Below are 12,348 nucleotides of genomic sequence, written 5' to 3'. Positions count from 1 at the left end.
CAGCTGCCACCCATCCAGGGATTATAGGCATAGAGCTGCGCTGCTCATACAAAGTCTCTCCCTGTCCTGCTCTGCCCATTATACTTTATTACATGTCCTTTAACTTCCCGGCCACCTGTACACTGTGGGGCTGTTGGTTACTGTATATTACCCACATACAGGCCCCATAGCCCCTGCACCTTCCTCTGTCTCCTGATTTTTCCTGCTATCTCACCTTTCCCTATTCCTGGAGTGACAGCACTGAATGCCATTGCCTGTCCCTTTGTTGTTCCTGCCCCTGCCAATCTCTCTGCTGTTCCTGCCCCGTTTGTTCCTCTGCTGTTCCTGCCCTGACTCTCTGCATGTGGCATTCACTTGCTGACTAGGTGCCCCAGGGCCACTCAGTGAGTAATGACGCTGCTCTCTATTCTGGGGATTTCTAGGCTGATTTATTGTAGACAATAAGAAGCCACTCAGCGTAAGAGAGAGCCTGGGGCAGTCTGTATATTATTTCTGCTCTATTATTCCTGCCTCCTTTAGAGAAACAAAAGTGCCCACATCCCCTTCTGTTAGCCTCTCTTCTTCACTCGCTGCCCTTCACTTCTTCTCCCCCCCGTGCCCCCAGAATATGATAGAGGTCTTTGCTCTCCTGTAGCCAAATGCATATATTAATATGAGAGGTGTGCCCCAAATAACTTGCCCCAGAACATCTCATGAGGCACAGGTAATGCTGAGCAGGAATAGGAGGCACAGATAATGCTGAATGATAATAGGAGGCACAGGTAATGCTGAGCAGGAATAGGAGGCACAGGTAATGCTGAACAAGAATAGGAGGCACGGGTAATGCTGAGCAGGAATAGAAGGCAGAGGTAATGCTGAACAAGAATAGGAGGCACAGGTAATGCTGAACAGGAATAGGAGGCACATATAATGCTGAACAGGAATAGGAGGCACATATAATGCTGAGCAGGAATAGGAGGCACAGGTAATGCTGAACAAGAATAGGAGGCAACGGTAATGCTGAAGAAGAATAGGAGGCTCAGGTAATGCTCATCAAGAATAGGAGGCACAGGTAATGCTCATCAAGAATAGGAGGCACATATAATGCTGAGCAGGAATATGAGGCACAGGTAACGCTGAACAAGAATAGGAGGCACAGGTAATGCTGAGCAGGAATAGAGGCAGAGGTAATTCTGAACAAGAATAGGAGGCACAGGTAATGCTGAACAGGAATAGGAGGCACATATAATGCTGAGCAGGAATAGGAGGCACAGGTGATGCTGAACAAGAATAGGAGGCACGGTTAATGCTAAGCAGGAATATGAGGCACAGGTGATGCTGAACAAGAATAGGAGGCACAGGTAATGCTGAACAAAAATAGGAGGCACGGATGAGCTTGAACAAAAATAGGAGGCACAGGTGATGCTGAACAAAAATAGGAGGCACAGCTGATGCTGAACAAGAATAGGAGGCACAGGTAATGCTGAGAAGGAGTAGGAGGCACAGGTAATGCTGAGAAGGAGTAGGAGGCACAGGTAATGCTGAACAAGAGTAGGAGGCACAGGTAATGCTGAGAAGGAATTGAAGGCAGAGGTAATGCTGAGCAGGAATAGGAGGCACAGGTAACACTGAACAAGAGTAGGAGGCACAGGTAATGCTGAGCAGAAATAGGAGGCACAGGTAACACTGAACAAGAGTAGGAGGCACAGGTAATGCTGAACAAAAATAGGAGGCACGAGTGATGCTGAACAAGAATAGGAGGCACAGGTAATGCTGAGCAGGAATAGGAGGCACAGATAATGCTGAACAAAAATAGGAGGCACAGGTGAGCTTGAACAAGAATATGAGGCACAGGTGATGCTGAACAAGAATATGAGGCACATATGATGCTGAACAAGAATAGGAGGCACAGGTAATGCTGAGCAGTAATAGGAGGCACAGGTAATGCTGAACAAGAGGTAACCCCTGCATGACCCTGTGGCTTCTGTTGCCCCCCTGTCAGTTTCCCATGACACCCCGTGCCTATGTGGCTGTGGGCAGCAGCCCTGTGCCTCCCCCTCCCCCTGCACTTAGCCGGGCTGGATATAATGGAAGGGCAGAGGCTTTTCCCACATTAAATCTGTGCAGCTTTTAAAGGATTTAGTGGCACTCAAATTGTAAAGTGACCTCAGAATGAGGAGGGAGAGGGGCTCCATGGCTCGGGGGGCTGATAGGAATGAGGGAATAGAGAGCACAGAGAAAGGAGGGCAGGACTGAGAGGCAGGAGGGAAGGACTGGGCGCTAATAATAGGAGAACATTCATACAGGAGAGAGCCCAGCGGAGAGAGCAGCACCTGAGCATGTGGGGAAGCAAGAGTTAACTGGAAGCCAGAAGACAAAATGAGAGGCTGCTGGAGTACAAGGTATAGGGGGAAATTAACCCCATAAACTCAGATGATACCCCACTCCCATGGGAAGAATATGTTTTCTACCTGTGTCCCTATAGGCTGCACTTGTAACCCTGTCTGTCTGTATCTCTGCCCTGGCACTCACCTAATGCCCATTGTGTTAGGCGTCCCATGGTGGGCAAAAGTGTGGAGCCCACATGTATCACTGGGAGTGCGTATCTCATACAGGTGCCATTGTGCCCAATCTGCTTTGGGTAGGTGTATGGGTATGTGTTTCCCATACAGATGACAATGTGCTTGTGGGGCATTAGTGCCCAGCGTATTGTGGATATGGGGTCTAGTGGTGTGTGTGGCCATCTGTGTAAGTAAGACTGTGGCAGGTGTGGGGCTTTGTGCATGACCCAGATAGTGGGTGTAACCTGAGTCTTATCTTTATATGTGTATATATATATATATATATATATATATATATATATATATATATATATATATATATATATACTCCCCCCCCCACCGAGGAAGAAAAGCAAGAGATGTCTCACAGCTTAAAGAAAAATGTGTTATCTTCACACTGATCCCACGCCGTCTCCTCTCCCTGCCCCACATTCACTGAATTGTGAACGTCTGTACAGAACCACACTGACACCAGCACAGCAAGGAGATTGGATCCCCCCCCCAGGTTTTGTGTCCAAGCCACATTTAGACACAGTGTCTGTCATTCATTCAAAGCTATGTTTCTATTGGTCGGCTTTTATTGTTATGCCATTTTCCCATTTTTATGATTATTCTTTAATATTGGTTACAGGATATAACTGGGCCCCTTACCATAAACCCGAGCTCAGAATTATATGGTGGTGCTATTGGCAAAGAACCAGTCCCTATTATTAAAGCTTTGACTCCCTCTTAAGGTCATGACACCCTATTATCAATGTGCTAAACCCTTTTACTAAAGCGATGACCACCTATTATCAAAGCAGTGCCCCCTGTTATTAATGTAATGACCCCTATTATTAAAGACTAGGGATGCACTGAATCCAGGATTTGGTTTGGGATTCGGCCAGGATTCGGCCTTTTTCAGCAGGATTCTACCAGGCCAAATCCTAATTTGCATATGCAAATTAGGGACTGGGAAGGAAATTGTGTGACTTTTTGTCACAAAACAAGGAAGTAAAAAATGTTTTCCCCTTACCATAACTAATTTGCAAATGCAAATTAGGATTCGGATTTGGTTCAGTATTTGGCCGAATCTTTTGCGAAGGATTCAGGGGTTCGGCCAAATCCAAGATAGTGGATTCGGTGCATCCCTATTATTATCAAAGCAGTGCCCCCTGTTATTAATGTAACAACCCCTATTATTAAACTACAACTCCCTGCCATTAAGGTCATGACACCCCATTATCAATGTGATAAACCTTTTTACTAAAGTGATGACCACCTATTATCAAAGCAGTGCCCCTTGTTTTTAATGTAATGACCCCAATTGTTAAAGCTACGACTCCCTGTTATTAAGGTTGTGACTCCTTATTTTAAAGCGATGACCCCTGTTATTAAAGGGCATGTAAAGGCAAAAAACAAAATCCCATTTTTACTTTCTTTAATGAAAAAGAAACCTATCTCCAATATGTGTACCGTTTTTATAAGAAACCTGACTGTATGCAGTGAGATTCTCCCTTCATTTACTGCTGTGGATAGGAATTGTCAGATGGTCCCTAACTGCTGAGTAGGGAAACAATCATACTTATGAACAGCAGGGGGAGCCCATTACTTCCCAGCCATGCAGAACTCAAGCAGCTTAGTATATGACGATCCCTAAGCAGCCCAGACCATACTGAGCATGTGCACAGTCTTAGTCTTGCAAAGATGTTTAACAAAGTTACAAGGTGGTGACGCCCTGTGGCCAACTTTGAAAGAATAAACCATTTGTTTGATTAGGCAGTAAGTTCATGTTTATATTTATTATAAAAAATACAGCATTTGTAGCCCTATTCTATTTTAGACTTTACATGCCCTTTAAGAATCAGGCACCCAGCAGAGACCTTAGACTGTTCACCCAGCACCACAACATGGTAAGGTGTGTTTATTGGTGGGCTAACTGTTTTGTTGCTCTGGCCAGTTGTCAGTAGCACAACATGCTGTGTGAATGGCCCTGCTGAGCCTACCCAGTACCCCCACTTACTAGGGTCCCCATGTGTTGTGCCCCCCGGTGTTTAGAAGGTAAAGGACGTGTATGCTGTCCTATGGCTGAGCAGCACAAAACTAGCCTAGTGAGTTCCTGCAGTCTTGGCTGCCATATGGATTGTGCCATTGTGTGGTAAGTGCCAGATACAAGTGCCCCCTCCTCTAGTTTCTCTCTTGGGTCCCCCATTCATGGACTTGCTTCTGCTCCATTGCACATAGGCCCTAGAGCAGGCCTGTAACTGAATGTCCCATTTCTTTCCACAGACCATCGTCGGCCTTCTAGCCATGGATGCAGCCTGAATGCCAGACGCAACTAATTGCCCCACCCTCTTTGGAGGGAATCACACAGAACTATGGGACCCCTGCCATCTCCCAGAATCCTCTTCTTTCTGCTCCTGCAGAGAAGCGTTGGGGTGGAGACGAGCACTGCCCAGCACTCGATAAAGATAGATGGAGACGTTACGTTGGGGGGGCTCTTCCCTGTACATGCCAAGGGCCCAGCAGGAGCCCCTTGCGGGGAGGTGAAGAAGGAAGCTGGAGTGCACCGCCTGGAGGCCATGTTATACGCCTTAGATCAAATCAATGGGGACCCTGAGCTGCTCCCTAATCTGACCCTGGGGGCTCGCATTCTGGACACGTGCTCAAGAGACACTTATGCACTGGAGCAGTCGCTCACCTTTGTGCAAGCTCTGATTCAAAAAGATACGTCTGATATTCGCTGTTCCAACGGAGAGCCCCCCATCCTCAGTCGACCAGAGAGGGTAGTAGGGGTCATTGGAGCTTCGGCGAGCTCTGTGTCCATCATGGTGGCTAACGTGCTGCGCCTCTTTTCTGTAAGCGATTCCTTAGCTCCTGTAGCTTCCCATAACTACTGAGCTGCACCATGTTGGAAGGTAGTAGAGTAACACCACATGCCTAAAGGCCTCTCATCCTTATTTCACTTGTATTGTAAAAGCTGAATGGAAGTGAGCATTTATATTAGTTGGGTTACACTGCCCCTAGTGGAGTTTTGAGGGTATGGCAGATATAGATATATGCCCCTAGTCGAGCTGTGAGGGTGTGGCAGATTTAGCAAGAGTGCCCCTAGTGGAGCTTGTGGGTATGGCAGATGTAGCAAGACTCCCCCCCAGTGAAGATGTTTCAGAGCATCCTGAGTCTCTAAGCAGAATGTGTGTTTTTGTTCCAGATTCCACAGATAAGTTATGCCTCTACAGCCCCTGAGCTCAGTGACAATAACCGCTATGACTTCTTCTCCCGCGTGGTCCCCCCAGACTCTTACCAGGCACAGGCTATGGTGGATATTGTCAAAGCCCTCGGCTGGAATTATGTCTCCACGCTGGCGTCTGAAGGAAACTACGGAGAAAGCGGGGTGGAGGCCTTTGTGCAGATTTCACGTGAGGCAGGTAAGTGCCTCCTTCCTTCATTCACCCCTGGCCAAATGGGCAGCTAGAATGAGACACAGGGCAAATGCCTGGATAGTAAGGGCCACAATACTTAGGGCCACTTCAGTGCATTCCTTGGGGTGATAGAGGCACATGAAATACATTGGCTACTCGCCCCCTTACGTGGTTTCACAAGGATTTGGGCGATAGCTGTGAATTAGGGGCACGTGTCTTGTTTCCCATAGGGGGCGTGTGTATCGCTCAGTCCATTAAGATCCCGCGGGAGCCACGTCCTGGAGAGTTTGATAAAGTGATTCGAAGGCTCCTGGAGACGCCCAATGCCCGAGGCATCATTATCTTTGCCAACGAGGATGATATCAAGTGAGGAAACTCTGACATTCCATTCCCCCCTCTGCAAGATGTTTTCCTTTGCCCATGTCTTTATTTCCCCCACCTGTCCTGTAGTTACACTCTCCCTTCAGACACTGCCCCCTCTCCTCTGTTGCACCACCATTGCCCCTTATATCAACTCCCTGCTACCCTTCTCAGTAACACTCCCTACAAAAGCTTTTTCTCTTGGTAGGCGTGTGCTTGAGGCCACCCAAAGAGCCAATCAGACAGGACATTTCTTGTGGGTGGGATCAGACAGTTGGGGTTCCAAGACTTCCCCAATACTGAGTCTGGAGGAAGTTGCAGAGGGTGCTGTGACCATCCTACCCAAGAGGGCCTCTATTGATGGTAAGTGCAGCCCTAGCCAACACTGTCTGTAACCCAAATGGGCCCCTGACTGCAATTCTTTCTTACCCTAGGCTTTGATCAGTATTTCACCAGTAGGACATTAGAGAACAACAGGCGCAACATCTGGTTTGCAGAATTCTGGGAGGATGACTTCAAGTGTAGATTAACCCGATCAGTAGCCCGGCCAGAGGACACCAGGCGCAAGTGTACAGGTAACATACAGCCTGGCTCTAGTCTTCTATGGTCAATGTCTACCAGTCCAGGTGCCCCTGTATGCTTCTGATGCCCCTGTAGTCTAAATATTTCATGGGGCAAATAAAGTGTAACATTACTTTAGTACATGGATTCTGGGGCAGAAAAAAAAGCCACTTGCAACTTGCATGTACTCTGGGGCTAACCTACTGCTAGGGGGCTGCAAGCATGGGGCTGTATTCTGTACTGTAGCCGCTACATGGAAGCCAAAGCCCCAAACTCTCGCCTATATAAAAACAGTGGGATCTTTCAACCCATAGGAGACAGGATTTGGCAGTCTCAAACCAGTCTCAAAGAAATAGTGCACGTTTTAGGGGAGGGTAGGTGTGCTCCTCAAGCTTTGTATATGTAACCCTAACCCTGCTCTAGTTGACTTGCCCACATGTACCCACGTACATGACTGGCAAGCTCAGTGTTAAAAAAGAGAAGCAAGGAAAGTACCCTTTAAACAGCTGTCAGAAAGGGGCAGTTTTGGGGTCCTGGTGCAACTTCTGCTCATGTTCTGTAAATGTATGAATAGAGATGTCTTTCCTATAGCAGTATGGTAAGTTATACCCCCACCTCATTAAGAAAGTATAAATATTGTGACAGAGGCTTTTTATTCATCTCTGGGATGTGGGCATCAGTTGTATTGAATGTCACTGGATACAGCTCCACCAATTCTGTGGGGGGCCTCCTGTTTATAAACACAGGGCTGGGAGTCCCTGCACATGGAGGCATAATGACACCATTACTTGATGCCACTGAGTTGTGCCCAATCTGTTGAGTATGGCACAGGCCCACGGTTACACCGTGATGCACAGGGCCCCGTGGAGCCACAGGCAGATTAAGGTGCCATACAGACTGTCAGCATCTCCCTTTGCAGGGGGAGAAAGAATCGCCAAGGACTCGGTGTATGAGCAGGAGGGGAAGGTGCAGTTTGTCATTGATGCCGTCTATGCCATGGCCCATGCCCTGCACAACATGCACATGGATATGTGCCCTGGGCACATTGGTGTCTGTGATAAGATGGACCCTATCGAAGGCCGGCTACTCCTGAAGTATATACACAAGGTCAACTTCAATGGTAAGATCATTTCCTTGCTTGCACACTTACATACTTAGTTGGGTTCAAAAAAGGCAATAGTCCATCAAGTTCAACCCCTCCAAATGAAACCCAGTGCACATACATACTGTATATACACACACACACACACTCTAATGACCTATCTGTATACTCACATATATACACTTACCTTATACAATTACATTTTACATTTTTGACAGATATCACCCCATGCTTCGTGTGGTCCCCTGAACAGAATGCGTGTGTGTGTGTGTATATATATATATATATATATATATATATATATATATATATATATATATATATATATATATATATTTAAACAATAAATTGTGACATCTACTGGTGACATGGTATATTGCAGTTTATGTAAACTGTAAGCATTGTGCACCATTGAATTGAATGCCATTGATTCACTGGCACTATCTTGCATACCTTTGCATTTATGAACACTAAACCTAATTTTCCAGTTTGCTGCCAGTTTCCCAATTTAGTCAAACCTCTATGCAGCATCCTGCATGGGACTTATAGTTCTGCACCATTTAGTTTCATCAGCAAACATAGAAACAGTAATTACAGTGCCCACCACCAGGCCATCCATAAACAAGTTAAACAGCAATGTTCCATTTATCACCTCTCATTGTAATCTATCCTTTTAGCCAATTCTCTGTACAAATACTATATTCCAGGCCATTATTCCTTAATTTACCCAGGAATCTTCTGTGTGGCACTGTATCAGATGCTTAAGCAAAGTCTAAGTAGATCCCATCCACTGCCATCCCAGAGTCTAGGTTCCTGCTCACCTCCTCATAAAAGGCAAATAAATTATTGTTTGGCAAGATGTGGTACACATAAAAGCATTTGGCCCAAACTCATAGTATTGTGATTCGCAATGTAGTCAAGTATCTTACCCCTTATTACCACTTATTACCCCTTCCAAAAGCTTTCCTACCCCTGATGTCAAATTAACCGGCCTATAGTTTTCGGCTGAGAACAAGATCCTTTCTTGAATAGGGCCACCACACTGATAATGTACATATCTACCTGAATGTACCTACCTGTGAGTGTCCTGCAGTGATTGGAGAGGTGTATTTGTTTATGTGATTGGAGAACAGCCCTGTTGTTGTATAGATCACCCCGTAACTGAGAGCAAGTTCATTATCACCTCCAGATCCACTCAGAACAGAGACAGCCTTTTGGTTTTCATTCCAGATGTGTAGCATTAGACCCACCCAAATACCCCCACCTACACTCCTGTCTGGCAACACTTCCATACCCTGTCACCAGTTATAGCTCAGCACATTGCCCTACAGATGGTCACCCCTGCTTGGTTAGTGTTTCTGAGGGACCAATGCCATCCCCATGCCACCACCTCTTTACACCTGGGTGCCCAGTTGTGTCTATAGTTATAACAAGGTAGTGCTCCAGCCACCATACCCACCTCTCTGTGACTAGGGTGTCTCTTTATTACCTGTTCTCTGTGCCCAATTAGCTTGGCTCTTGGAAACTTGAGTGAAGGTGTCGCTCTGAATTTCTCATGTGGGATGACTCGTGAATTTTTGTACTCTAGGGAGCGCTGGGACCCCAGTGATGTTTAATGAGAATGGAGATGCTCCGGGTCGCTACGATATCTTCCAGTACCAGATGGCTAATGACACTGCCCCTTCCTATCGGATCATTGGACAGTGGACAGAGTATCTGCGGCTCAGTGTGAGTGACTAGCATTCCAGTGCCTGGGAGAAAACTCTTGATATTATGTTATGCCAAGTCAACCTTTACCCTGTCTCTTTCAGATTGAGGAGATGCAGTGGTCGGGTGGGCAGTCAGATATCCCCTCCTCCGTGTGCAGCCTCCCCTGCCTGCCTGGAGAGCGGAAGAAGATGGTCAAAGGAGTGACCTGCTGTTGGCACTGTGAGTTATGTGATGGTTACCAGTTCCAGCTGGATGACTTTACCTGCCAGCTTTGCCCATTTGACATGAGACCCAATCTGAACCGCACCGCCTGCAGGCCGACACCAATTGTCAAGCTGGAGTGGACTTCTGCCTGGGCAATTCTGCCCCTCTTCCTGGCCATTGTGGGCATCCTCAGTACCCTGTCTGTGGTGGGCACTCTGATGCGATTTAATGACACACCAATTGTGCGGGCCTCAGGGCGGGAACTGAGCTATGTGCTGCTGACGGGCATCTTTCTGATGTATGCTATAACCTTCCTGATGATGGCAGAGCCAGGGGTGGCTGTGTGTGCCCTCCGCAGATTGTTCCTGGGACTGGGAATGTGCATATCTTATGCTGCTCTCCTCACTAAGACCAACCGCATCTACCGCATTTTTGAGCAAGGAAAGCGCTCAGTGACTCCTCCGCGTTTCATTAGTCCTGCCTCCCAGTTGGTCATCACATTCAGCCTTATTGGGGTCCAGTTGGTGGGGACCTCCGTGTGGCTGGCAGTGCTCCCCCCTCACAGCTTCATTGACTTCGAGGAGCAGCGCACGCAAAACCCTGAGAACGCCAGAGGGGTTCTGAAGTGCGACATGTCCGACCTGTCCCTGGTCAGCTGCTTAATGTACTCCATCCTTCTCATGGTCACGTGCACGGTATATGCAGTCAAGGCCCGCGGGGTCCCGGAAAACTTCAACGAGGCTAAGCCGATCGGCTTCACCATGTACACGACATGCATTGTATGGCTGGCATTTGTGCCCATCTTCTTTGGCACTGCACAGTCTGCAGAGAAGGTGAATGATGATGAGGGGCATATGTGTGTATATATATAAATATATGTATAATATATATATATTAGGATCATAATCCAATTACATCATCCTGTCACATGACTGTTCCTCATGGCATCACACCGGCTGTCATCCATGTTTCTCATTACATCACAGCATCATCTCCACTCCAATCCATTGGTCCACTGACTCGTCCCTCCAGCTGTTGCACTTACCTCTCGGTGGGTGGAATGATGAGCCCATGTTGCCTCCTTCATTCAGATCTATATCCAGACCACCACCTTGACGGTGTCCATGAGCCTGAGTGCGTCGGTCTCGCTGGGGATGCTTTACGTGCCCAAGGTCTACGTCATCATCTTCCACCCTGAGCAGAACGTGCAGAAACGCAAGCGCAGCTTCAAGGCTGTGGCCACGGCAGCCACCATGTCTACTCGTCTGTCCCAAAAGAACAACGAGCAACAGAACGGGGAGAGCAAACCCACGGGGAAGAGCCTGCCTGAAAGCAAGTGACCCAAATGAAGGTAAGTCCCTAAGTCAGGAGTGTCCATAGTTTACTAATGCGAGGTCTACTTTTAGTGATGTTGTCCCAAATATGCTCTACATCCATAAAAGCTTTGTAAGCATTCTGTTCCATGGACAATATTACTTAAATATTGATTAATGAGAATAAAAATGTAAAGTGTTATATTTAAACATTTATTTCTTATGTAACCTAAACATTAATATCTGAATGAAAATCTCGAAACAGTAGGTTTGTTGACAGTGTCTTGAGATCTACTGATTACCAAGTCCTACTGGAAGATCCAGATCTACCTTTTGGACACCCCTGACCTAATTTATGTACCACTTACCTTATTACAAACAGACCCCGCCTCAAAGGAGACATGGTTCTGTTAATGAGTGCAAGCTCTTGGGGCATCTGACAGAACTGTGACACTAATTTGTTACAGCATAAGAGTTTGAGTCATGAGGTGCCTGGAAACTGGGCCAGAGGAGCAGCCTCAAGTGTAGTACAGGGGGTGCTGGTGGGGATTGCCTTAGTGTACTGATTATGGGCAGCAAATGAGAAGTAACTGTACAGTGGGAGCCAGTTTGTTACTACCCTTTGGGGATGGGGTATAGAGGATTGTACAGTACTGAAATGTTCCTTTGTTCACACACAGGTCTTTGGGCAGTGCCACCCTCCCATGGCAAGGGCATTAAAGGGATAAACTACCACAGGAACCCAGAAAGTGACTCCATCTGGGATTCAGCTGGGCCAATGGAACAAGCACACAGATACCCTCATCTCCTGCTACCACTGCTACAGCTCACCCTCCAGAACCTCTTATCCTTTACCCTCATTATGGCAACTTTGGAGCAAACTTGGTCCCCTAAAGCAAAAGTCTTTGCTAATGTCTTTGGGAGGGGGGCACAGTGGCACCTTGTGTTCTTTACTCCATCTGTGTCCTGTCTGGCACTTTTCTATGATCCGTGGACCGAGATTCTGAGGCCAGCCTTTCTGGCCATCAGTTTCTGGACTCTTCAGACTGCAGGGGGAGGGGGAGGGTTTCTTATGTTCTGCAATAAACCAGTCCAGCTCCACCCAGTGGATTGATAATTTGCCCCTTCCCCTCTTCTCAGAACCCCGGTGGGTAGCA

At 47.1% G+C, this 12,348-nt stretch overlaps 1 protein-coding gene across 1 annotated transcript; it reads left to right on the top strand.

The window, feature by feature from the left end:
• The first annotated feature begins 2,186 nt into the window (after positions 1–2,186).
• grm8l.S (glutamate receptor, metabotropic 8 like S homeolog) lies at positions 2,187–12,292 on the top strand. Its single transcript, XM_041575362.1, has 11 exons — positions 2,187–2,381; positions 4,809–5,377; positions 5,731–5,947; positions 6,172–6,307; positions 6,510–6,664; positions 6,736–6,876; positions 7,782–7,982; positions 9,553–9,692; positions 9,776–10,711; positions 10,970–11,229; positions 11,872–12,292. The coding sequence occupies exons 2-10, from the start codon at positions 4,898–4,900 to the stop codon at positions 11,216–11,218; spliced, it is 2,655 nt and encodes an 884-aa protein (XP_041431296.1). The 5' UTR covers positions 2,187–2,381; positions 4,809–4,897; the 3' UTR covers positions 11,219–11,229; positions 11,872–12,292.
• The last annotated feature ends 56 nt before the right edge of the window (positions 12,293–12,348 follow it).

Source organism: Xenopus laevis, chromosome 8S (assembly GCF_017654675.1).
Source record: "Xenopus laevis strain J_2021 chromosome 8S, Xenopus_laevis_v10.1, whole genome shotgun sequence".
Classification (NCBI taxonomy): Eukaryota; Metazoa; Chordata; class Amphibia; order Anura; family Pipidae; genus Xenopus; species Xenopus laevis.
This window is presented reverse-complemented; position numbering and strand designations above follow the sequence as displayed.